The following is a 24,387-nucleotide window of genomic DNA, read 5'->3' as shown; positions in this document are numbered from 1 at the left end:
CGAAGTGCAAACACGTCCACGCAGAAACGGGCACACGGATGTTCCGGCCACGTCGCCCCCGACAGCCAGGACGTGCCGACCACTGCGAGCAGCTGGGGGGGGGGCGGAGCGGGCCCCCGCGTGGTGGGGCGCACAGGGCGACGAGGGGGATGGCGTCCCGGCCCACGCTGCCCCTCGGAAGGGCCCCAGGGCCGGGGCGCCGTCAAGGAGCCAGACTCGAAGGCCGGCACGGCTCCACACAGCGCCGCGACCCGCACGGGGAGCTCAGACGCAGACGGGCTCAGGGGGCCTGGGCGGGGCCGGGCAGCGTGCGGGCCGGGGGGGGGGGGGCCCGCACCAGACACGTGCCTGCCCCCCCCCACAGCTGCCCGCCGCGTGCCCCACGGCTCCCCTGGGCTGCTTCCTGAGCGGAGTGGGGGAGTCGGCGCCGGGGCGGTCTGAGCAGGAAGCAGGACGGGGCACAGCGGGCGGTCCGCGTCCCTTGGCGTTGGCGTTGAGAGAGCATTCACACAACGGTGTGGGTTTCCCTCGGTTTCCTGAGCCGTCAGCCCGCAAGGCTGGGGGATGAGGGTCGGGGCCACACGCACACCCTGCATCTCGACCACGCACAGGGCATAGAGGCCACCCAGGCCCACATGCGTGGCGCCCCCTGGTGCACTGGCGGGGCACAGGGGGGCTGGCGGGCCTGGGGACCGCGACGCAGCGGCCCCGCCTCTAGCTCAGAGCATAGTTGAACTGGTTTGCGAACTTCCTGTGCTTCCTCTGGTCCATCTGGTCCAGGGCTGCGCTCACCCGCCGCACGGCCGCCCTGCAGGGAGAGCAGAGCAGGGCGTGACCGGGGGCCGGGGCTCGGGCTCCGGGACCACGGCCCGGCGCCAGTCCTGGGCAGCCACGGCCCCCGGCCCTTCGCAGGCTCCCAGTGAGGGGCGACGGTGCTCAGGCCCCGCCAGAGCCGGGACCCACAGGGGGCAGCGCGAGCCCGAGGTGGCCCAGCCGGGGCCGGCCCCACCGTCCACGGGCACCCCCGCCCAGCTGGGGGTGGGGGTGGGCGCAGGCGGTGACGTGAGGGCACGGCACTCGGACTCTGCCCGACTCTGCGGGCCACACACGGTGCCCCGGGTCCGGGCCGCGGGGAGACACGTGGGGACGCACAGCACAAACGGGGGCGCAGAGCCCGCGGGCGCCCGGCCACGTTGACGGTGGCGTCTGGACTTGGCGGGGCCTGTGCCCAGTAGGCAGCCCCCGCTCCCCCCCCGCCGCCCTGGGAGAGCTCCAGGCCACACAGCGGCTTTAGGGCAACACAGGGAAGCCACTCCCCAGGCGCGGCGCCCAGGGTGTCCTGCGGCGGGGGTCCAGCGTCCTCCGGACCCCAAAGGCCAGGCCGGGCGGCAGAGACCAGTGGGGGGCTCCGCATGGGCACCAAGAGCTGCCCACCCGCCCAGCTGCACTCAGGCCGCCGGCACAGAGCAGCGCCGGCCGGGAGGCAGGGAGGGCCCCCCTGCCCGGCATGCCGAGCCGAGCACCTCCCAGGGGCCCAGGGGACGGCCTGCCGCTCAGGCCTGCGAGGTCCTGGGGCGATCCGGCCTCCTGCGGCTTCCAGGCACGAACGCCCTTGGCGCTCCCTGGCAGCACCTGGAATGTGGCGGGAGCCGCGGGCCGACCACAGCCGCAGGGCGGGCGCAGGGCTGCTGGCCCGTCTACTCGGACCCTGCCCAGGCCCCGCCCGCCGGGCCGGCCCAGCTGGGCCGGGAGATGCCCACCGGCCCCGGGAGCAGCACGCAGAGGGCCCGCCGTCCCGGTGGCACTGGCAGAGCGCTCTGGGCTGAGACCCGTGCAGTGACCCTTGTCCTGCCGGCCTGCAGGGCAGCTGGCCTCCCTGAAGTCTCCATGTGGACACCCCTGGGCCTGACCACGAGGGCCCTGCCCCTGGAGCCCCAGCTGGAGCCCCGGGGCCCCTCCTGCCCGGACGCCGTGCGCCAGGCCCTGCTCCTGAGGGCCCGCTGTCCCTCCACTGACCGGGACACCTGTCCGTGCGGTGGGGGCGGGGGGTCACGGGGCAGGGTGCAGCAGGGGGCGCTCCGGAGGCCTTGGGACGCTGGAGGTCTGGCCGGCACCCCCAGACCCGGGGCTCGGCGAGGGCTCTCACTTGGCGAAGACCTTCTTGGCGATGCGCGTGCGGGCGGTGTCAGCCTGCTGCTTCAGGTCGGTGAGGCCGGGGCGCCCCCTCCTCCTGCCTCGGCCCCTCCCGCGGGGCCCGGATGAGCCGAGGTCCACGCCCAGGGCCGCCTCCACGTCCCTCGTCAGCTCGGGGTCGCGCCAGTCTGCAGAGAGACCCCGAGACTCCAGGAAACGCCTGGTGCCCGCAACGGCGCCCCCCCCGCCCCCCGCCCCCGTCCTGACGAGGGCCACCCGGCCCACCCACCACGGCAGCGGGGGCGGGGAGGCCTGCTGGCCAGCTCTCCCCGCCGCCGCCCCAGCGCTGCCCACGCAGGCCGGACTGGGCCCCACCAGACCCCCGGCTGTGACCTCTCGACCCCCCTGCTGCCCAGGGGTGCGGCCCCAGCCGGGGGTCAGGGTGGGCGGGGCTCGGTTCCTCTGGGTCCCGCGGTGACCTGGCCCAGGTCTCAGCAACGAGCGCCCATTCGCCCGGAGGCCCCGCTGCCCCTGCGTGCGTCCCGCCCGGCCAGGCCACGAGGGGCAGTGAGGCGGCTCGGGGGAGAGAACATCCCCAGCCGCAGGCCGGGCCATGTGCTCACGCGCAGGACCGACGAGAACTCCGTCGGAGGGGTCTCCGGCCCAGGGCAGGGGTGGCGAGGGGGGGGGGTGGGGGCCAGAGGCCGAGGCCCCAGCCCGCCAGGCCCTGCTCTGCGTCCCCAGGGGAGGCTGGTGCGCTCCAGAAGGCCCCGGGGTCCCCGAGACACAGCCTCGGGCCACCAGGCCCCCAGAGACCCAGGCTCCGGGGGGGTGCCGGACACCCGCAGAGCACACGGAGCCCCACGGGCCGTGCACACGGAGCCCCACGGGCCGCGCGCAGGGCACGCCGGGCGGGCAGGAGCCGCGCGCCTCCTGCAGACAGATGGCGCGGCCTCCCCGAGCCGATTTTTTGGAGTGAGGGAGAGCCGGGCGGCCCTGCACAGATACAGAGACGATTAATCCAAGATTAAGGAAAACTGTCTGCACAGTTTATCTCCCGGTAATAAGAAGGCGTCACAGTTTAGGGGCCCAGTGAATGGAGCGATTGTTTAAACACAACGGGAAGACGCGGCGGCCGCGCGGGACGGGATGAGCATCTCAGGAAAATGAAGGAGCAATTTAAAAGCCTCTGAGGAAAATCAATAGGTGCCAGGGCCCGCGGCCTGCCTGCTGCCGGCCGGGCTCCGCAGCATTGTCGCCGAGGGGGGCGCCGGGAGGGAAGATCGCCCCGCGGGCGAGGGGGGCGCGATCGATACGCAGTTAGTGGGGAGATCCCATTTCACATCTGACTGGCCAGCGCGGCTGCGGCCGCACCTGTTGTTAACAAGTCACCGCGGGCTGGGACCAGACGCTCCTCGGGGCTGACAGGAAGAGCAGGCACTTAATTTGCTCCTGCGCTCGCGGCAGCAGGGGGGCCGCGGCCCCCGGATCAGCCCGCGCATCAGCCCGCGGATCAGCCGGTCAGCCTCCGGCCCCAGGCAGGGCCGCCCGGTGCCCACCCCGGGGGGTCAGGCTGAAGGCTCACCTTCGCCTCCGAAGACGGAGAGAAAGGCCCCACCGCTGACGGCCGCACGCTGCCGCCGGCCTCGGGGCTCTGCGGGGAGGACCCCGGCCCCCAGGGCTCCCACGTGCTGCCCAGCCGGTGCCGCCGCTCCTGCAGGGCACCCCTCGGCCCCACCATCCGAGCACCCCAGGGCGGGGAGGGGGCGCTGCTAGTCCCCCGGGCACAGGCGCTGTGAGGAGGCCAAGCCCCCAGCTGCCCGCAGGACGACACGGAGGGGCTGCAGCCCACCGGCCATCGGACGCGGCACTGGCCAGGAAACGGGGACCCTGGCTGGCAGGAGCCCCAGGGAGCCCCTGGAGACCCAGCGGCCCCTGCCTGCCTCCCAGGCACACACGCACCACACGCGTCACACACACTCGCTGCCCGTGCACAGAACACGCCCGCGCACACCATGCACGCACGGCACAGCTCTGGGAGGGGGCAGGGCTTGGCGAGGGCCCGAACCCGGGCAGAAATAAGTGGGTTTCCTCTAAGACTCAGCCAATTAGCTTTTCTTGCCTCAATTTCTTTTTTTAACTTATTTACTTATTGAGAGAAGAGGAGACAGAAAGAAACATCAATGTGTGGTTGTCTCTTGCACGCCCCCTACTGGGACCTGGCCCCCAACCCAGGCATGTGCCCTGACCAGGAACCGAACCGGCGACCCTTTGGTTCTCAGGCTGGCGCTCAATCCACTGAGCCACACCAGCCAGGGGTCTTGCCTCGATTTCTTCATCTGCTTAAGAACACGGCTCAGCACCCAGAATCCCACCAAACCAACCGTGACAGGGGTTCCGGTGGTGGCCGTGCCCACACCTCCCACCGGGAGCACCCAAGAGACCCCACAGGCAATGTGACCCCTGGGCGACCCTGCGGGAGCGGCAGGAACTCAGACAGACACACGGAGCCCCCTGGGGGCTGCCCTCGCTGGCCCCGGTGCCTACCTGGGCGCTGGGCCTGCCTCTGCAGCTGCTGCCTCTGCTCCCGCGCCCTGTCCTCCGGGCAGAGGGGCCGTCCCGCATCATCTCTGGGGACGATCTTGCCGTGGAACGGGCACTACGGCAAAGCCAAGTGGCTGTCATTGTCCGCGTCTCTGCCACCTCGTGCTGCCCCCCGCCCCCCCCCCCCGCCGCAGAAGAAGGGCCCTGGGCGTCGCCCTCACAGAGTTGGCGGGGAGGGGCCCCTGGTGCCTGAGTCCGTTTGGCCAAAGTGACCGCCCTCCCCGGCCCAGTGCCCAGCGCAGAGCAGGCAGGGTGTGTGTGGGGGAGGGTCCTGCCTGGAGAGCTCCTGGCTGGGGCGGGGCCCCTCCAGCCCAGCAGCCAAAGGGCTGCTGCAGCCAGGACAGGCACACCCAGGGTGGCGCCACCCCGCCCCCGTGGCCTGGAGCCCAGCCCACCCTCAGGCGACCGGGCCCTGCCCAGCGGCCAAGGCAGCTGCCCCCTCCAGCCCTGCCAGGCCTGCAGCCCCGCCCGGGGCCCCGCACCTTCAGCCGGTCCTGGCGCTCGCAGAGCTGGCCGTTGGGCTTAGGGGCACGGCACCGGTGCTGCACGGGCTCGAACCGCCCCGCGAAGGTGATGCGGCGGCTGCGCAGCCCCTCGGAGACCTCGGCGCTGGTCACCTCCTCGTCCACCTCGCTGGGCTTCCAGAAGCGGTGCTGGGACTCGGCTCTGCAGCACAGCCCGGCCGTCAGGGGCTGGCACCGGGGTGCGCCGGGCGCTGCCGGGGGGCCAGGCCCGGACCGGACCGGCAGCCAGAGGCCAGGTGCCACCCGTCCTGCGCCTGGTCACAGCTCTGTGCGACGGGGTGAGGGGGCCCCATCGGCCGGGCCCGCGAGGACACCCGCCCCCTGGGCTGCGGTGCCTCGGAGAGCGCAGGCCAGCACGCCGGGGGCCGTGCTCCAGAAACCCCTGACAGAGCCCGGGCCCAGCCCCGGGGACCGGGGACAGCCGGGGCACGGACAGGGGCGGCGAGGGCTGAATGGGCCCCAAGGGGGGGCACCCTGGGCCCTGGCCGCCTGGGAGGAGGCCCAGGACGTCTCCCCAGGGAGCGGCAGAGCTGGGCCCGCGCCCGGCCGCGCGTCCGCCGGGCGGAGGCGAGCAGCAGGGTGGCCCCGCGCCCACTGAGCACACGCCCACCGGGCACGCCCACACTCACTTGACGACCTTCCCGGCTGCCGGCGGCTCCTGGCCCCAGTTGCACAGGTCCACCCCGAAGGGCAGGATGGGCGCCCGGGCCCGCTCTGCGGCCAGCTTTCCGGCCTCCTCGGGCCCCAGCGGTGCCCTGCAGGGGCCAGGGGGACAGAGCAGGACACGCTGACCGTGCACGCCCAGGCCGGCCACAACCACCCACCTCTCCCTCTCCCAAACCCCGGGCCAGCGTGTCAGCATGTGGGACCGACGACCTCCCTGTCCCCAGTCGGGCTCTGGGGCAGCCCTGAGGCCCCGTGGGGAGTCGGACGCCACTGCCCCCAGGGAGTGGCACGGGGAGCTGGCCCGGGTGCTCCGCCATCCACCCCTCCCACCCCAGAGCCTCCGGCCCTCCCCTGCCTGGGCACGGGAGCCGGCAGGGTTAGCCCGGCCCGGGGGCACCTCCAGGGCTGCCTTTAAGGAGCCACGCGGCCTTGGGAGACCGGGGAGGCAGGCCGTGCCCTGGGCAGAGGTGAGGGGGCCGGGAGTCACCTGGGGCTCGGGCACGGGGCTGGGCTCGCGGGGCCCCGGAGCCAGTGAGGCTGGGCGGCCGCAGACGTGGGGTCGCTTGCCTCCTCGTCCAGCCTCGCCCTCTTCCTCGCCTGCAAGTCCTGCGCGGCCGGGTCCGTCTCCAGCCCTGAAACACAGCCGTCTCCTCCTGGGCACTGCCCCCCAGACAGACCCTGGGGGCTCTGTGCTCTGAGCCCCGGAGGGAGGGAGGGAAGGGGGCGACCAAAGGGTGGGGTGCGGCCCTGACGTCTGTGAGCCCCTCCCCTCAGCCACTCCCCACGGCTGCAGTCGGCCGAGAGCCTGCCCCCACCCGCCAGCCCGCCGGCAGCAGCGCGCCCACCCCCACAGACGCGGCTGGAGCCCCCCGCGGGCCAGGGTCCGCCCTCCTGTCCCGGGAAGACAAGGGCGGCGCCTCCTGGCCCACTGGCCGGTGGTGCCGCACCAGCACCCGCGTGGGCGCCCAGCCTGTGCCCAGGAGCCAGGCCCCCGTCTGGTGCGGGGAGCCTGCACGCGCTGACACGCCACGGGGGTCAAGGGCGGGCGGCAAACACGTGGAGCCGCCTGGAGAAAGCCCAGCCCCTGGGAACGTGACGAGAGCCGTTTGTGTGACGTCGATGTCACCCGGCGGCCGAGGACAGTGGGCTGGAGGGCGCGCGAGTGAACAGTGACGACCTCACTGTTCTGGTCGGTGGGGGCGGCCAGCACCACCGAGTGCACAGTGTGGCCGTCGCACTCGAAACGGCTGAGTGAGCAGAGCAACGAATCTGCATCGGATTTTGCACGAAGCTTGAACGTTCCTCCGCGGAAACCATTCGGATGACCCAGAGGCTGCAGCTCTGGGCAGCTGGTGACCGGCAGCTTCACCACGACCACACGTCCGCTCACGCCTCACGTCCCGTGTGGAGTTCTCTGGTGGAACGTCACATCGCCCAGGGGACTCGGCCCCCTACAGCCCTGACCGGGCGCCCTGGGACTTGTGGCTTTTCCCAAAACCGAAATCACCTTCGGAAGGGCAGAGACTTCAGACCGCCGATGAGATTCAGGGGATTACATACGACGGGGCGGCTGACGGCGGCGGGGAGGACCGTGTGAGGTCCCCCTCCGACGGGGACGGGGGCGTCGCCGCCCCGTGCGCAGCGTTCCTGGCGTCTGAGCGTCTTCCTCAGTCAGCGCCGCCTTGTCCCAGCACGCGGCGTGGCCGGGTGCTTTCGGGACAGGCCTCGTGAGTGTGACTCTTTAATCAGCAAGGACACCATCAGAACAAAAGCCTCTATTTTCTTATTCTACTGAATGACCCTTTTTAAAACCAGCAGAAGAGAAGTTAATCTAGCAAATAAGGGATGGACACCGTAAAAAACAAGACAGCAAATCAACAAGTATGGAGAACCACCGACCCCCTGCGGGCCAACCTGAAACCTGGGGACCGGTGACCAGGGGGACGAACACGGGGGACAAGACGGGCTCCCGCGCTCAAAGCCCCTGCACCCGGTGGCCTGCGCGAGGCCCTCCACTCCGTGGACCGTGGGCCGGCGGGGTGGGGACGCAGGCTGAGGAGAGGTTCCCCTCTGCAGACGGGACCGGAGGAGCGGAGGTCGGCGCCGCCGCCAGCACGAGCGCCTGCCCGGTCACAGGGAGGGACGAGGGGACAGCGGGGGGGTGCCCGGCCCTCGGGTGCGATCCCGGCCTCAGAGCCCACCGGGGCCCCACCCCAGCAGCTGCGCCGAGAAACCCCCGACGGGCACCCACAGGGGTCACCTCTGCCTCGGGCCCGTGCCGCCCCCAGGACGAGCCCCCGGGGGCGGAGGGGCGGCAGGGAGGACACTGTGCCAGCCCAGGCTGCTGAAGGGTCACCTCTGCCCCGGGCCGCAGCTCCCGGCAGGGCCAGCCGGGCAGGCTCACGGACCAGGCGGGGACGGCAGACCGCAGCGGCGCTCCGCCTGCAGGACACCCACGGGCTCGGGCCGCCGGGCCTGCCGCAGAGGCGAGCACAGGGCGCACGTGGCCCAGGAGCCTCTCACGGCAGCCGGCAGCCCCCCGCCCGGTCCCCAGAGCCCTCCCGGCCCTGTCCTCTGCTGTGGGAGCGTGGGGTCCACCCCCACTGCTTGGGGTCTCACGCTGAAAGCAGGGGACACAGGGCAGAGCCACGTGGAGGTGACCAGGCCCACCTCTAGCCGCCGGAGGGCCTGGCTGCGAGCCCCAGGGTGCTGTGAGCCCCGGGGTGCCCTGGGCAGGAGGCTGGGGTCCCCACCCGGCTCTGTCGTCAACACAGCATCCCAGGCCCCCCGGCAAGAGCGGGCACACGCCCGCCCGGGACGCTCAGGAGGGAGCGGCTGGCCAGCACACGCCGTGTCCGGTGTTTGGACGGACACGCGAGAGCCCGAGATCAACGTGAGGGTTCCCGAGCTACGAGGACGAAACGCACTCTCCATCGTCTGTCGTTTCCGACCACTGGAGAGGCGGGCGGGCGGGCGCGTTAGGGCGGGGTGAACGCTCGGGCACTGAGCACGCACCACGGCTCCCGCGTCGTGGTGGGAGCCCATCCCGCCGGCACCCGGGCCGAGGGGGGGCCAGGGAGCAGACGCGGCCCTCAGGGAGGACTCGGCTCTGAGAGTGGGGGCCGCGGGCCCACCGGGCGTCTGCTCAGGCCCAGGTCTCGGTGCGAACTGACTCCCACGGCCGGACCACAGGGTCACAGGAGCCCCCGTTCCTGCTCCCACGGACCGGGGGGCCATGGCCGCGGGGAGCACGGGCCGGTGGGGCAGGGCGGGGCGATCGATGGCGGGAAATGGAGCGGCTGGGGCTGGCGCGGAGTTAGCCTCCCGCCTGACACCATCGATCGCCGAGCGAGCCGCCTTGTAATTAAAATGTAAATTTGAGAAAGAGCCGCGCCTGACAGACGCCAGGGTTCGGGGGGATAGAAGCCCCTCTGAAAACTCAGAGGTGAGAGCGCTCAGCCCTGGCCGCTGGCACGGCGGGGCAGGCCCCTCGGTGAGAACGGCCTGGGGCCGCGGCCCCCGGAGGCCCCAAGAGAGGAGACGGACCCCAGAGCCCCTCGGTGACCGGGCCTCAGAGCGCCCCAGGGCGGGGGGACGGGGGGATGGGGCACGGTGCCTCTGGACCAGGACCCCCACCAGGCCCTCCGCACGGGGCCCGGGAACCCCGCTCTGGACCCCGGCTGCCGGTGCTCTCCAGCCCGCCTGCCCGCAGCTGGTCAGAGGACACTGGTGACCGGCACAGGGCCCGGACCATCCCCACCTCCCGCCCCCCCAGGCACAGATGGACCGCAGTGAGCTGCCCAGAGCAGAGGGCCGACTCCTGCCCAAGGGCCGCGGGGTCTCTGCTGCCCGAGTGAGGCGTCGCCCACTGCAGGAGAGTGGACAGCAGGTGACGGCCACAGGCCGTGGCCCAGCCAGAGCCCAGCACCGGGGAAGCACGGAGGGAGGCCCGCCCTCCGCAGGGGCCCAGCTGGGAGGAGGGGCCGCTGGGCCCGGTGCTGCAGAGACTCAGCGGCGTGGCCAGGGGCCCAGTGGGCTGTCCCTCGCCGTCCCGCCCTCGGCCTGTGGGTGCCCCCCATCCCGGGAGGCAGTGCCCACGGCAGGCCCCCGTGCTGCCCCAGGGCCCACGGCCCAGCCCTGCACTCACCCCCCAGGGCCGGGACCCCAGGCTCCCCAGCAGGGCGGCCCCGCGCCACAGCGGGCGGTCAGCGCAGGGGCCCTCTGCGGTCCCCCGTGGCCATCCGGTGGCCCTCGCACTAACTGGCGGCAGGAAACCGCTGGGGCGGCCTCAGCAGGCCCCGGGCATGACCGCAGAGTGCCAGGTGCCAGGGAGAGCAGCGCCCGCACCACCAGCGGGCACCGCGACCTGCAGGGCCTCCTGGGCCGAGCACGGCCACCCCCCCACCCCTGATCGGGGGCTGTAGGTCCCACCCCTGAGGACACAGCCCAGGGACCCTGGCTGGGGACCTCCCCCCCAGTGCCCCTCCCCGCACTCACCGCCCTTGGGCCACAGGTGCTCGGGGACACAGGCCTCGTAGCCCTCCTTCTCGGGGACTTCCACAAAGTCGTCGTCATCCTCATCCTCGTCCTCCGGGGCAGCCACCTGCGGGGACACCCCAGAACCTGCGTGGGCACAGCCGCCAGAGGCTGGAGGTTCCTGCACCCCAGTGGGGCTGGTCCTCCAGGCCGGGGTGTCGGCGTCGCCGGCTGAGCGCGCTGGCCTGTCCCCCAGCCGACCCCCGCGTCCCCGAATCCAGCAGCTCCGTGTGTCCCCCCTCGGCACCCAGAGCCCGGCCCCGACCTGCGCCCTCCCGGCTGCCCAGAGTCTCGCCCTGCGTGGGGCCCGCGCCGCCTCAAAGCCTCACAGAGCACGGTTCACGCCAAAAAGTCCGGGCCCCTGACGTGCCCCCTTCCAGGCCCCGCCTCAGCTCAGCCCGCTGGGCCACACCCCACTCTGGCCTCGGGGGTGCTGACCTGACCACAGCTCTTGTGGAGCGTCCTGTCCCTTGGACAAGGTCACCCCCCAGCCCAGGTCGGTGTGGGGGGTCGCCGCCGCTGCCCTGGAGGTGGTGCCCTCTGCCCTCCGCACGGGGGAGACCCGGGCCCCCCACCCTCTCTCTGGGCAGCACTGGCTCAGTGGGAGCAACAGCGCCCCTCGGGGGGGTCCACGGCCCTCCCAGAGGAGGTCACCAACTGGGTGGCTGATGGCCACTCACACACGCCAGTGTGCCACAGACACCAGGACCGGGCGTCCACGGCCAGCCCCGCTCGGAAAACCCTTCAGGGCCGGCTCAGCCTCCGCCTGGTCCTGCCCCTCCCCACACAGGAGCAACCCCCCCGGGGACTGGTCCTTCCCGAGAGGGTGGCAGCAGGGGGCACCCAGAAGGCCCTGCCCGGCCAGCCGGTGCTGTTTCCCGCTTCCAGCTTTCGTGGGCCAGGCGAGTGGCACACCCACCTCGCAGACGCCGCCGCCGACTGCAGCCCACCTGACGGAAGGGCCTGGAGCGGAGGCCCTGTCTGAGGAGGGCCAGCAACGGGGCGTCGGGGTGTCAGAGGCAAACTCGGAGACCCACCCTCCGACACGGGCCCCGAAACCCCCGACAGCCGCGGGGACCGCAGTGGGGCGCCCGCACGGCTGCCCCCGGCCAGGGCGTCTCACCAACCAGCCGTCTGGGGCGTGGGGGCACCTGCGGGGTCAGTGCCGCACCCCCCCCTGCCAGGCCTAATCAGATGCAAATGCACTTTGTTTGGGTTCAGCCCGCAGCCCCGCGTCTGGAGGCGCGGGGACATTAATCACGGGAAACTGTAATTTTTGTTATCAGTCTAACACTGATCAAAAGGGAAGCCTGTCTCCGCCGCTGACCTGTGAAACGTCCCAATTATACTCTTTGGAAATGACAGGGGCACTTAACTCCCGGGCCGAGCAAATGACGACAATCAATCACGTTTGAATAACAATGAGCCGCGGACCTGAAAATTATTTTTGTGCAGAGTCTCCCCAGGAATTTATGGAAGGTGGAGAGCGGCCCAAGGCTTCCGGCCGTGCGGCCCGGCCTGCGCGGCGTGCACGCATCCGGGGCCGGGCAGAATTTATGCGTTTTCATTTTCTGAGAGGGGGCGAGGGCCGGCCGGTGCTGCAGTGCAGAACAGGGACGCAGGCTTTAAACACGGGGTCGTCTCCACGAAACACCACGCGCGCCGCGCCCACCGCTGAACCTCACTGGGGACTCCCATCCAATTTTCATTTCCTAAAACACACCGGCTGCTGAGGCAACTGCGGGGACCACGCCCTCCTCCGACTCTCCAACTGGGAGTGGGCGTCCCCGTCGACCCCCCTGGAGTCCCAGCCCTCCGTCCACGAGTCCCCGCGGGAACCGGCGGGCAGCACCCGAGGGCGGGAGGAGCCTCGTCCTCCGCAGACGCAGGGCCGGCGCTGGGCCCGCAGGAACCGCCCTCCCTCCCCCGTGACCCACGGCCAGCCCCCGGGCAGACCCTGCCTGCGGTCAGGGACCTGGCTCCGCGACCACGAGCCACCCCGGTGCCGGCTGGGCCACCCCTGCCCGAGGCACCGCGGGCCAGGCTCCCGAAGACACGGCTCTCGGCCCACAGGCTCCTGCCGCCCACCCAGGGTCAGGGGAAGGGGCTGGGCTCCAGAGGGGCTGCGTGTCAGGGAGTCCCCGGCAGTCACTGCTGCCCAGACGAGTCTGCAGCCCCCGCACGGCCTGGACATGGGCCGCCCACCAGGTGCCCGCCAGGCGGGACTATTCCCAGGACCTCAGAAACGGCACAGCCGGGGACACTGAGGCGCAGCCCTGAGCTCCTGCGGGCCAGCCCAGTGGTTCAAGGCAGCATGGCGGCCACCTCCCGCAAGGTCAGAGGGCAGGGGTGGGGTCAGAAGCCGGCACTGAGCCAGCGGCGGGGAGGTGCTGGGGACACGGTGGGGACGAGGGCACCCCAGGTCCCCAGGAAGGAGGCCACAGCCCACGGAGGCCCCGGCTGAAGGCAGGCCAGGCCCCCTCCCGGCGGCATTGGAAGCGGGCCTGGCCGCCTCGTCCGGGGGCCTGGAGGCCACGCCAGGCCCTGCGCCCATCGCCCCCACCCACGGGTGCAGCTGTGGGAGCCGGCCAGCCCTGCACGGAAGCCGGCCCGACACGCAGCCGCTGTAGGCAGCTGGGTGGGGTGGGGGGCCGACGAGTGGATTCTCACCCGAGCTAAGAGGATTTAGAAAAATGAGTCTCCGCAATCGTAATTAAACAGGCAGTAAAACAGCTAAAATACACAACACCGTCCGTGTACAGGCGTCGGGCAGCGGGGTCACTAATTATCTGAGCCGGGCCGGGGAGAGCGGCCGCCCGCCAGCGCACGCCCGCGATGCAGCTGGGGCCGTTAAATAAATTCTGTGCGATCTAATTAACTCGGCGCGCAATCTCAATTACTTTCCACCAGAGAGGCCGCCGCCGCCCCGTCTGCGAGCGCCCCCTCAAGCGGGCGGCGGAGCCCCGCCAGAGCAGCGCCCACCCGCGCTCGTCTCCGGCCGACAGCGGCGCCTCCCACGCCCCTTCCCTCTCGGACTAAAAATTAAACGTGCGCAGCTGTGGCGGCCGGCGGCCGGCGGCTATTTATATGCTAATGCCCTCCCTGAGGGCTGGGCAAACCGCCGGCCGGAGCGCCCTCTCGGGGCACCTCCCTGCGCCTTCCCCCCGAGGGTCGGGGACGACCTCGGCCAGTGGGACCCGGAGCGGCCGGGGCTGCGCGGGAGGCGAGTCTGAGCCGCGGGGCCGCCCCTGAAGGGCTGCCCCCCACTTCCGGCCCGAGGGCGCCGCAGCAGGCGGGAGCTTCGACTAGCCTCCCCCTGGGTCTGGGCGGCAGGCGGGTAAGGGTGCGCCCCTGACCCAGGAGACAACACGGGGTGGGGGGCGTGCAGAGGAAGCCCCGGCCGGGGTCACGCGCCCTCCGCTCGGCCCAGGCTGCTCCAGGGGCCCGGGAGGCAGGGCTCAGCCCCAGGACGCTGTGGGGGGGCAGCCTGCGGGGTGGCCCCTTCTTGGGAGGAAGACAAGGTTTGCACGACAGCCCTGACTCGGCGCCCCCACCTGTCACACAGCCCCCCCCTCCCCCCCCGCCCCAGGGAGCAGCTGGGGAACTCGAGGGAGGACGCAGGGTGGGGTCTGGAGCGCCGGTGCCCTGGGAAAGCGAGGGGACTTGGGTGCTGCCGGGTGGGCGGGCGGGCGGGCGGGCGGGCGGGCAGGGGAGGCCCGGCTGAGGCGCCCCAGGCCTCACGGGAGTGCCTGCAGACCCCGCTCTGCTCTGGGCGCCCCCCTGGACCCGGCTCGGCCTTCAGCGTGATGGAGGGGCCGCGTCGCCAGGCAGGTTGTTTACTGGGCCTGCCGCGTCCAAGGTCCCCACGTCGCTGATTTAGTTTCCCTGCCTCCCGGGAGCCTGACGCACCCAACATTTCATCCCTGTGTCTCCCGCTTTGTCCTTTCCGCCTGCAGCGCGCCGGGCCCCCGGGGCCGGCACAGAGCGCGTGGCCTGGCCCCACGGCCGCCAGCAGGTGCGGGAAAGCCGGCATGGGGTCGGCGGGTGGGCGGGGCGAGGTCGCCGGGAAGGCCGGGCAGCTTCCACGCCGACGGGTGCGGGGCAGGGACAAGGGCAACCCCCCCAGTGGGTGTCTCTGCCGCTCAGACGGGTGAGCCACACTCGAAAAGAACCTGCTGCTGACAGCGCAAACGGACTGATGCTTGAAGTTGTCTTCCTCTGACTTACTGGGTGGTGAGGAACGACTGTTTTGTTAATCGCACAACACACAACACTTGGTGAGCTCAGCCACACAGCCAAGCAGCAGGCAGTCCAGAAGTGCCCACAGGACGTGCCCCAGCAGGGCAGACGCGGGGGCCGCGGGTCGCCGCCCTGCCACCGACCGCCAGGCTGGCGGCGGGATCTCCCGACCAGCTTCCTACCGCCCCGGGCAGACTGACCCCCCCCGGCCCCAGGCGGATGTGCGAGCCCCTGCAGAGAGCCGCAGTGAAACCTGCTAAACCCGCTTAGACTTCTGACGGGCAGAGCACCTACGCCCAACGGCAAACGGTCCGCAAACCCCCGCAGCAGCGGGCAGAGGCAGAAAGTCAAAAGAAAGAGATGGCCGCTGTCCCATGGGGGCTGCCGGCCGCACAGTCCCAGGCAGCCGGGCGCCGACCTCCTGGGGACAGGCCACTGCCCACCGCCCGGGGCCGGGGTCCCTGGAGCCCGAGCACACGCCCGTCTCGGTCCCAGGTGTGTGTGCCACTTGCCGAGGAGGCAGCACGGGCTCAGCCGGTTCTCTGCGCAGCCGGGGCCCAAGCTGGGCGGGGAGGGCCCAGGCCGGGGACGGAACCCCAGGCCTTTCTCGGGAAAACCTGGAGCGAGCGCCGTCTCCGAGGGCCCCCCGAGCAGCAGCAGCAGCGCCTCCTCAACCAGCTCCCGGAGCAGCGTCGCAGTGCACCCCCCCCCCCCCCGCCCCGCGAGGCTGAGCCGGGCCGTTCCGCCGGCTCCCCGCCCCAGCAGCCCCGCGCGGCCCCCACACTGCATGCCCGGGGCCCGCCTCAGTCCACCCGCCCTCCCCAGGTCAGTCCCCACCCAGCCGGGCCCCCCGCCCTCCTCACAGGCGGTGGCATCCCGCCAACCTGCCAGCCCAGAGAGGCCCCGCGGGGTGGCCAGGCCTGGACGCCGCCCACCCCGCCCGTCGCCCCCCAGACGCCCCGGGGGCAGCAGCAAGGCAGCCACGGGCAGGAGGTCGCGTCACACAGGAGCTCGGAGGTGACAAGGTGCGGAGCTAGGGAGCCCAGGGCCACACCGGCAGACCCACCAGGCTCACCGCACAGGCCCCGCGCCCGGCCTGCTGTGAGTGTCCCCCACCGGCCTGGGTGTCGAAGGAGACAGACAAGGTCGCCCCCTGCTGGTCCCCAGGGGCTGCGCACCAGCAGAGTCGAGGAGGGACCCAACGCTCAGAAGCCGCACTGGGGACCGGGGCCTCCCTGTCCCAGCCCCTCACCTCTGGGGAGGCCCCGGGCTGGGCCTCGGCCCCTGTGCCAGGCCCGCGTGAGGGAGGAACAGGGCGCTTCGGGCCCCCGGCTCCCGCCTAGAGGCCGAGCTCGGCCCACGGCACGCACCTCCCTGCCGGGCAGCCCCGCAGGCTCGATGTCCAGCTCCCGGGACCTCCGCAGGGCCGCCTCCAGCTCCGCCTTCAGGCCGATGGCGGCCTCCAAGTGGCCACGGTGCGTCCCTGCACGGGTGAAGAGCTGCCAGCAAGAGGGTCTGTCACCTGGCAGGCCGGGCCCCCGCACCGGGCCCCCCAGCCCTCCCCACGCGCCTCACCTGGACCCAGGAGCACACGGCGGGCAGGAACTTGTTCCGGATGAGCTTCAGCGCGTCCTGGGCCGACTGGATGACAGCACAGTTGTCCTCGTCCGCCCGCACCCTCAGGCCGTCTGCACAGGGCGCGCAGGGTCACCAGAGGGCCCAGGGCCCAGGCAGGTCACCTGCAGTCCCGCTGGCCTCCGCCCCGCACCAGACACCCAGGGCCCCGACCCTCAGGCCCCAGGACGAGACTCGCTGCCCCACGACTCTGGCGAAGACGGCTCCAGCCTGACCCTGACACCCCGCCGCTCCGGGCCGAGGCCTCTGTGCCTCCTCAGAGACAGACAGGCCGGCCCGCCCCTGGAGCCCCAGGATCCCTGTGCTCGCTGCCCTCAGGGGGCCCTAACCCCGGCCCCCACCCGGGCCAGCAGCCCCACGGCCTGCGCTGGGCCAGCCCTGCTCCCAGCTCCCAGCCACAGGCCAGCAGTCCCTGAGCCTCGCGGGGCCCTGGGCGCCGAGGGATGCGGGACAGGCAAGATGCCCTGCAGCGATGAGCTGGCTGCCCAGCCCCCACCCCTGCCCAGGACACACGGGGGGGGGGCCCACATGCACCCACACCCAACAGGGACGGCAGACGCCCGTGAGGAAGCTGCGCCCGGGGGGCGGGGTGCATGGAGCTCAGCCTCTGGGCCGGGATGCCGGGGCCGCCTGGGGCTCGGAGCGCCACGCCCCGAGTCTCTACAGACGTGGCAGGAACCCACGTCGCTCCAGGGCAGAGTGGGTGCTGCCCGAGCCCTGGGGCCACTCCCCGACCCTGGGGACTGGGCAGCGCCCGCAGCCACTCCAGGAGCCTCTAGGACGCTCTGGGCACCAGGCTCACCCACCCGGCCTCCTCGCCTGCAGGTCACCACGAGGGCTGCAGGGCGGGCCTGGGGACCTCACCCCACCCTGAGGAGTCCCCGCCCCACCCACGGCCCCGGGGAGTCCGTGGCCCAGGAGGCCGGGTGCAGCAGCAGCCCGGAGCGGCGGTGGGCAGGGACCCCGGGCAGCGGCGGGGCCGCGCCACCTGAGCGGAGCTCCACGTCCAGCGTGTACTTGTGGGAGCCCAGCCCGTGGTGCCGCAGGAACTCGTCTGGGTCGCCGTCGTCACTGTCGTCCTCCTCCTCCTCGTCCTCCGAGGGGGCCCCGGTGCAGGCCTGGCGCGGCCCCGCCCCGCTGGGGGCCCCGGTGGGGCGGGCGCAGTCGGGCAGGGTCTTGCTGCAGCACGGCTGCTCCCCGTCCCCAGGGTCGTCCCCAGGGTCGGCGGTGCCGGTGGGGCGGGCCGTGGCGGGCGGGGCGGCCCCCGGGCAAGGCCCCAAGTCGAAGGGCAGCAGCAGCCGGAAGCAGCTGTCTGCCTCCACCAGGCAGCCCCGGATCTCTTCGGACATTTCTGCAAAGACCGAGAAGCGGCCTGCTGGGCGCTTCCTGGGGCAGCTCCACCTCCCAAGGCAGCACCCCCGGGCTCGGCCTCCCCCAGCAGGGCCGACGTCCTGGCCCCGAAGGTCAGCGGAGGCTCGGTGGCTGCTGGAGGGACAGCCTGGCCGCCCCCATGCCGGTGCCCCCAGGGCCTCCTCGGAGCCCCCGTGAGCGCCACTCGGGACGAGCTGCCACGGACAGGACGCGTGGGAGGGCAGGGCCAGCGAGGGCCAGGAGGACACACGTCCCGTCCTCCAGCCCCAGCGCACCTGCACCCCCCCACCGGGGCTCTCCCACCCGGGCCCCGCGCCCCGCTCTGCGCCTCCTGCACGGCCTGGCCACTCCCTGGTCCTCACACCCCGGCCGCCGGAGAGCAAACGCTGGAGTCCGGGGGAGGGGCTGCCAGAGCGAGAAAGGCCGGGAAACGCAGGGGTGAAGGCGCTCAGACCAGAGCGGCCCCAGGCCCACGTCTCTCCTCCCCAGCCTGGCCAGCCGAGCCCCCGAGGGTGCGGGCGAGGCGAGGGCGCCCACCAGGAGCGGCTCCTGGGGCAGGGAGGGGCCCTCTCCCCAGCCGGCGCGTCCCGCTGCGGCCCCGCGCCTCCAGCCAGGCCCCAGCACCTCACCCTGCATCTCTCGCACGGCCTGCTCGGACCTTTGCCGGTAGATGTGGTCCAGGCGCCTCTGCCTCTCCTCCTCCCTCTTCCTCTCCGCCGGGGTCCGGGCGTCCACGTCCTGAAAGTCCACCTGAGCAGGGGAGGCAAAGGCGGGACTCAGCCGAACGGAACCGGAAGACAGTCAGCTAAAACGAGCCAAGGAAGCCCCGAGCCTGTGGCTCAGTGGGTCGGGCGTCGTCCGGTCTGACTCCCGGTCAGGGCGCAGGCCCGGGTTCCAGGTTTGGTCCCCAGTTGGCAGCACAGGAGAGGCAGCTGATTGGTGTTTCCCTCTCACGTCGATGTATGTGTGTGTGTGTGTGTGTGTGTGTGTGTGTGTGTGTCTCTCTCCCCCCACCTTCCCTTCTCTCTAAAAATAAATAAACTTAAGGGTTTTTTAAAATTAACTTCAAAAAATGGCCTGGCTGGTATGGCTCCACGGACTGAGCCTGACCTGCCAACCGAAGTCACCAGCTCGATGCCTGGGCTGCGGGCCAGGTCCCGAGATGGGGGTGTGCGCGAGGCAACCAGCCGATGTTTCTCTTCCTCTCTCTCTCCCTTCCCCCTCTCTAAGATCAAACAAAGTCTCAACAAACAAACAAAAGGAAAAAACGGGCCAAAGAGGAGACCCGGTGGCCCCAGCACCCAGCCAGACCCCGGAGGGCGCCTTCAGTTCGGTGCCAGATACACTGCCTTCCAGGGGGGCCGCTGGCCTGCGGGTTGGGTCCCTGGGGAGACCACGGCCAGCAGCACCCCACCGCCTGACAAGGGTGATGGGGAGCCCCGGCTCCAGCTGCTGCAGCAGAAGGGTGCTGGCTCCGACCAGCAGGCAGGGCGGGGCTGGCCGCACCCAGGGGCCTGAGTACACCTCCTGAGCAGGGCCCTGGGAGCGCAGCGGGGGTGGCAGCACCCCCGGGCTGGGCACAGAGACAGGTGGGGGGCCCGGATGACCACAAAGTCTGAGGGTGGTCCCCAGAGAGCAGGAGTTCACCGCTGAGAAGGGCGGTGTCTGAGAAGCTGAGTCCACTGCCCTGTGCCTCGCCGACCCACCCAGGAGCCAGGGCAGCCCCCCATGCTCAGCTCCACCCACCCCTGGGCTCAGCTCCGCCCACCCCCAGGACAAGCTTCCCGCTTCCCCCTTCTCCGGAGCCTGGCCCCACCTGCTGGTGACTCGCAGGCCTGCTTGGTCGGCAGCCCTGGCCCAGCAGCCAAGTGTCCAGGCACGCCCATCCACAGAGACACCGCTGCCAAGGCCCACCCACCTGCTGGCCGTGTTTCAAGAAGTGGTAGCCCAAGGCAAGCTTCTTATAGGCAGCGCCAAACTTCTCGTTCCAGCTCTGGACAGCCAGGGTGACAGCCTGCTTCAGCCTCCGGGCCACCTCCCGGGGCGGCGGCAGGGGCTTCCTGTGGTCGGTGCCCAGGGTAAGCTCCAGGAACTCCTGGAAGTTGGACACGACCAGCACCCTGAACAGGTGCGACCGGCCGAAGAGCTCGCCCACGACCTGGAAGGCGGAGAGGCGGACCTCGGCGTGTTCCTGGCTCAGCCGGGCCATCAGCAGGTGGTAGGCGCGGCTCAGCTGCTCCTCCGACGACCTGCAGAGGCCAGCGGTCCTCACCAAGTGCCGACACTGGGGGACACGGCGGTTCAACGCCGTGTGGGGACAGTATTCATGGGGGCGGGGACATGCACCCTTTGCCAGGTCCCACTCGCCCCTTCGAGGGCCACACCCAGTCCCTGCCTGCTTCTGTGAAACCCCCAAGCCAAGGAGGTGTGGCAGGCCCTGGCCAGGTGGGTCGGTGGGTGGGAGCATCGTCTCGTGCACCCAAAGGTCCCGGGTTCGACCCCTGGTCGGGCACCTATGAGAGGCAACCAACGTTTCTCTCTCTCTCTCTTCCCCTTCCTCTCTTTCTAAAGTGAACAGATATATTCTCAGGTGAGAATTTAAAAAGTGGTTTTTATGTTTTAAAATAGTAGAAATAAGTCAAAGGTGATACTTCATGCCACGTGAAGACTAGATGAGGCTTCAGGGTCGGCACCTGAGACGCCTCCTGAGGCGGCCCTGCCACCCGCTCACACCCCCAGGGCCTGCTCCACGGCGCCCCCCGCAGACTGTGAGCCGCCTCTGCCCCGAGAGCCGCTGCAGCCGGGGGGTTTCTGGGCCCACAGGGAGACGTGGTGTCCGGCTTTGTAAACGCAGGCTAAGACCGATGTTCCCGGGGTCGGAGGGGCTCTCGGGAGACCCCAGCCCCCCTGTGTGCAGTGGGAGAAGGGCGGGGTGGGCACACAGGTCCTGCTGCGCCGAGGGGCCACCCACCCACCAGGGATGTCCCATCTCCCACCATCACACGTTCCAACAGGAGAGAGAGAAACGGGGGCTCATCTCTGAGTCACGTGTGTGTGCTGACACACTCAAGGGGGGTGCTGTCCCCAACACGGGGGAGCAAAGACACAACCAGCCACAGCCCTCATGTGTGGCCCCAACACCACCCCCCACCCTGGGGCCACAGCGCCGGGACACCCCAGCGCCAGGGGCGCCGTGCTGGGCGTGTGCTTTGGGGGCTCTCGCCCAGCAGGCCCGGCCTGGGGGAAGCCTCACACACTCCCCAGGCAGCACGGCCTCGCTGGGCCAGCCAGTCACCGTGGACTGCTGAACCCCGAGACGTACTTGCATATTTTCTTCAGCTCCTTCATCTTCTCCGCGTTCAGCTGGGGCTCTCCCGAGGTCGTGAGGTCCTCGACCAGCTCTGACAGTCTTTGGTCCATGTCTAAAAACACACAAGGCGGAGCTGCTCAGGGATCACCCCGCGCTTCCCAGTTCCCAGTCCTACTGCCCACGGTGCCCCGAGCTGGAGGTGGGGCGCCGAGGACGGGGCCCTGGGCCCCGGCCCACGTGGGGTGGCCTGCTGGAAGCTGAGATCTAACCATTCACGGCGACGGTCCGGGCGGGGCGGACTCGCCGCTCCGGGTGGTCACCGGGAAAAGGGCACCGGGGGAACGCTAACGGCGGCGCTCCCCGATCGCGGAGTGGGCGCGGCGGCGGCGACAGCTGCGTTTCCAAACGCGCGCGGTAGAGGAGAGACCAGGGCGTCTTCGTGTACGCGAGCTTTCCCCGCGTGGGACTGTGTCCCCTTCTCCCTCGCCGGCACCACTGAGCCCAAACGCACGGGGCTCAGCCTCCGCGGAGGGAGCTGCCAGCCGCGGACTTCCTAAGGGGACGGGACTTGCGCTAGGGAGCCCCCTGGGGGCCAGGTGCGGGGCTGGCAGGGCGCCGCCGGCCGCCGGAGCCGAGGCGGGGCGGGCTGCGGACTCGGCCCCACTAGCTGGAAGGAGGGGCCGGCCGGGCAGGTGAGCGCGGGGAGGGGAGGGGGAGGGGGCGTCCCGAGGACGGGCGTGCCGCCCCGCCCCTGCGGCCCCCAAGGCGGAACTCGCACCCCCCGCCCAACAGTGCGGCCACCCACAACCTACCGCGCCAACAGGTCGCTCGCCTAGCCCCGCCCCTTCCGGCCTACGCCCCGCCCCCTGTCATATGCCCCAGGTCGCCGCAGTCATTGGCTCGCCCTGGCTCCGGCGGCGCGCAGGGGTCAGTGAGGCTCTAACCGCTTCTATCGCCCGACGAAGCCGCTCTCACGTTATCCCCGCCTTTTCCGGCGGAGGGCCCGCCCCCTGCTAGTTCCCTCTAGCTCGCAGCCAATGGTTGGCCCGGACGCTGGAGGCGGGGGCGAGGCAGAGGTCGGCGCGGAAACGCAGGCGCGCTCCCGACGGGGGCGGGGCGGGGTGCCGCGTCCCGGGAGGAGGACGTGCGAGAAAAAGGAAGCCGGAGGGCGCAACGTGTTCTTAAAGGGGCCGCGGGCGCGGCCGTCGGCAGGTTCTGGCCCGAGGAGTGCAGCTGGGTGTGCGCGACACAGCCACCTGGAGGCTCGAGGTCCCCGGGGCCCTGTTCTGCGATCACCCACTGGGTCGGTTGGGAGCGGGCGCGTGTTTCTGCCGGCGAGCACAGAGCCACTGCCCCCCGCTGCCTGGAAGGGCTGAGACGGGACGGGCGCTGCCTCCGGGGAACAGACGGGCCCTATGGGACCTGACGTGGAGGTGGAAAGGGGCGGGCAGGCGGAAGGTCTGCAGCCCGCAGGGAGGGGCGGGATGGCCGGTCCCTGACCCCCAAAGATGTGAGCCAGCGTGGCCATTACAGGCGCCGCTTCCGGGCCATGCATCCTGGGGCATCCAGGGCCACGTCCCCTCGGGGATCCACCTCTGCATGTGGGCCGCTCTCCCCGGCCCTCGACCCTCCCTGGGCTCACCTTTCCCCAGGAAACCCCTCGCCCATGCACATGCCCAGGTGTGCTCACTCCAGTCTCCCACCCGTGTCCTGGGAGGCTGGGTGGGTCTGTGTCTGAGAATGCATCCCTGATTTTGTGTTGCTCCCAGTGTAGCCTGGGAACCAGGACACCCAGATAATAGAGCCCCAGCCCCAGACCCGTGGTCCAGCTGCACTGGGCCTGTGCACCCAGGTGTTCCCCAGGCAGCCCAACCTGGCCATCACCTACCTGCTCTCTAGGGCTGCACCCTCCGAGGCTCTCTGGGGTCACCCTCACACCAGGCACAGCCAGGCCCCTGCGCCCATCCCTGTAGGGCCCAAGGGGTCCTCAGGACAAGACCTGGAGTCCCCCCTCTGCCCTTCCCGTGAGCTCTGTCCTGGGCCACCTTGTCGCCTGCCTCAGTGGCACCCCTCCAGGTTCTGCCTCTGCCTTTCCACGGGAAGCCCTGCCTGCGCCCAGGGCCTCGGGTCTCTCCTCGTTTTCTGCCTGGTACTGGAGCAGCAGACTGGGAGTTTCCTGAGGCGGCGGCGGAATGGGACGAGAGCACCGAGGTTGGAGGCCACACGGAGGCGTGGACATGTGTGTCCACAGTATCACTGTCCTGAGTGGCCAACGGTGGGAACACCCCAATGTCCGTCGACAGGTGGACAACACACTGTGTCTCCTTCAGCCTAAAAACATCACCAAATGAGAGAAGCCAGACAAAAGACCAGGTATCCTGGCTGCACTTGTACGAAATGTCCAGAAAGACAATTCCCCAGACACAGATGTGGACAAGGGTGTGTGAGGGCAGGAGGGCGGGCCAAGCCCCCGCCACTGGGCAGGGGGCCCTTTGTGGGCTGACCCACAGCGAGAGGTGGTGGCCGCACCACCCTGTCACGGCACTGAAACCCAGAGTGTGTGTTTGGAAAGGGTGGCTTCTGTGGCGTGTGAGTCACACCTCGAAAAGGCTGTCATTAAACAGGAGAAGCGGTCACTGCCCCCAGCGCCAGCCGCCCCGCGCCTGTCCCAGGCCTGCAGTTGCTCCAGCAGCAGCTTTGTTCTCCCGTCCCGATAAAACCCTCCTGTCCGTTGCCACTCGCCAACCTGTTGCCTCTGGCTCCTCTTCTGCATCAGGATCCCTGGAGAGAGCTGTGCGGCTGCCCATTCCCCATGGTCTCTCCCCACTGCGCTGGCGTCCGCCCCATTGCCCCTGCCTTCGCGTGGCTCAGCGTCTCCTGTGCACACGCCTGCACAGCCTCCTCTCGGCCTCTCCCGCCCGCCCCACGTCCAGTCCACTCTGAAACCTGACAGCCCCACTCCCAGCATGCTCACGATGGGAGCCCCTCCCACCACCCCGCTGCCACCACCAGGTCCCAGCCCCCGCCCCCCAGTGGGCCCCATTTCGGCCCTTGAACCTACAGTCCATTCTCCAGCCTCCAGAGTGACCCCTAAAGCCTAAGGTCAGGTCCCAGGACCCTTTCGCCCCTGCCCTGGCCCTCATCCCAGAGAACACGAAAACTTTCACGCTATGCCCAGGGCCTTCCTGACCCCCAAAAGTGGTTCTTTGAAGTGACCTGTAAAATTGATGAGCCCTTGGCTGGACTGAGCAGTAGGAAGAGAAGCAGCAGAGGCCCCGGGTCAGGGGACGTCAGGGTGTGCCGCAGACGGCTCACCTGCCGAGCTCTGCCCATCTGGACAAGGCCACATGCAATGGGCCACCCAGGGCC

At 70.7% G+C, this 24,387-nt stretch overlaps 1 protein-coding gene across 4 annotated transcripts; it reads right to left on the bottom strand.

Annotated features, from left to right (window-relative positions):
- Positions 1-326: 326 nt before the first annotated feature.
- Positions 327-21,855, bottom strand: UVSSA (UV stimulated scaffold protein A). Of its 4 annotated transcripts, XM_045834286.1 has the most exons (15): positions 21,288-21,737; positions 21,031-21,130; positions 19,888-19,957; positions 19,627-19,803; positions 18,338-18,458; positions 17,326-17,688; positions 16,278-16,390; positions 16,073-16,201; positions 10,425-10,530; positions 6,415-6,559; positions 5,891-6,016; positions 5,220-5,403; positions 4,681-4,792; positions 2,147-2,321; positions 327-808 (listed from the first exon to the last, which is right to left on the bottom strand). In XM_045834286.1, exons 2-15 carry the CDS (start codon positions 21,126-21,128, stop codon positions 715-717), a joined length of 2,013 nt encoding a protein of 670 aa, XP_045690242.1. In that variant the 5' UTR covers positions 21,129-21,130; positions 21,288-21,737; the 3' UTR covers positions 327-714. The 4 variants fall into 4 exon arrangements, with proteins under 4 accessions (XP_045690242.1, XP_045690241.1, XP_045690240.1 ...); XM_045834285.1 differs by lacking the exon at positions 21,288-21,737 and adding an exon at positions 21,831-21,855 and having other exon boundaries at positions 328-808; positions 19,627-19,957; XM_045834284.1 differs by having other exon boundaries at positions 328-808; positions 19,627-19,957; positions 21,288-21,736.
- Positions 21,856-24,387: the final 2,532 nt, after the last annotated feature.

Source organism: Phyllostomus hastatus, unplaced genomic scaffold (genome assembly GCF_019186645.2).
Source record: "Phyllostomus hastatus isolate PE091 unplaced genomic scaffold, TTU_PhHast_1.1 phas_contig_196, whole genome shotgun sequence".
NCBI lineage: Eukaryota > Metazoa > Chordata > Mammalia > Chiroptera > Phyllostomidae > Phyllostomus > Phyllostomus hastatus.
The sequence above is the reverse complement of the archived record's forward strand: the minus strand, read 5'-3'. Positions and strand labels throughout refer to the sequence as shown.

Coding starts and splice junctions, on each gene's coding strand:
- UVSSA (XM_045834285.1), bottom strand. CDS start 21,128: ATGGACCAAAGACTGTCAGAGCTGGTCGAGGACCTCACGACCTCGGGA. Junction 4,793..5,219: donor AGCGCCAGGACCGGCTGAAG/GTGCGGGGCCCC, acceptor GCTTTGCCGTAG/TGCCCGTTCCACGGCAAGAT. Junction 809..2,146: donor GCCAAGAAGGTCTTCGCCAA/GTGAGAGCCCTC, acceptor CTCTCCCTGCAG/GGCGGCCGTGCGGCGGGTGA.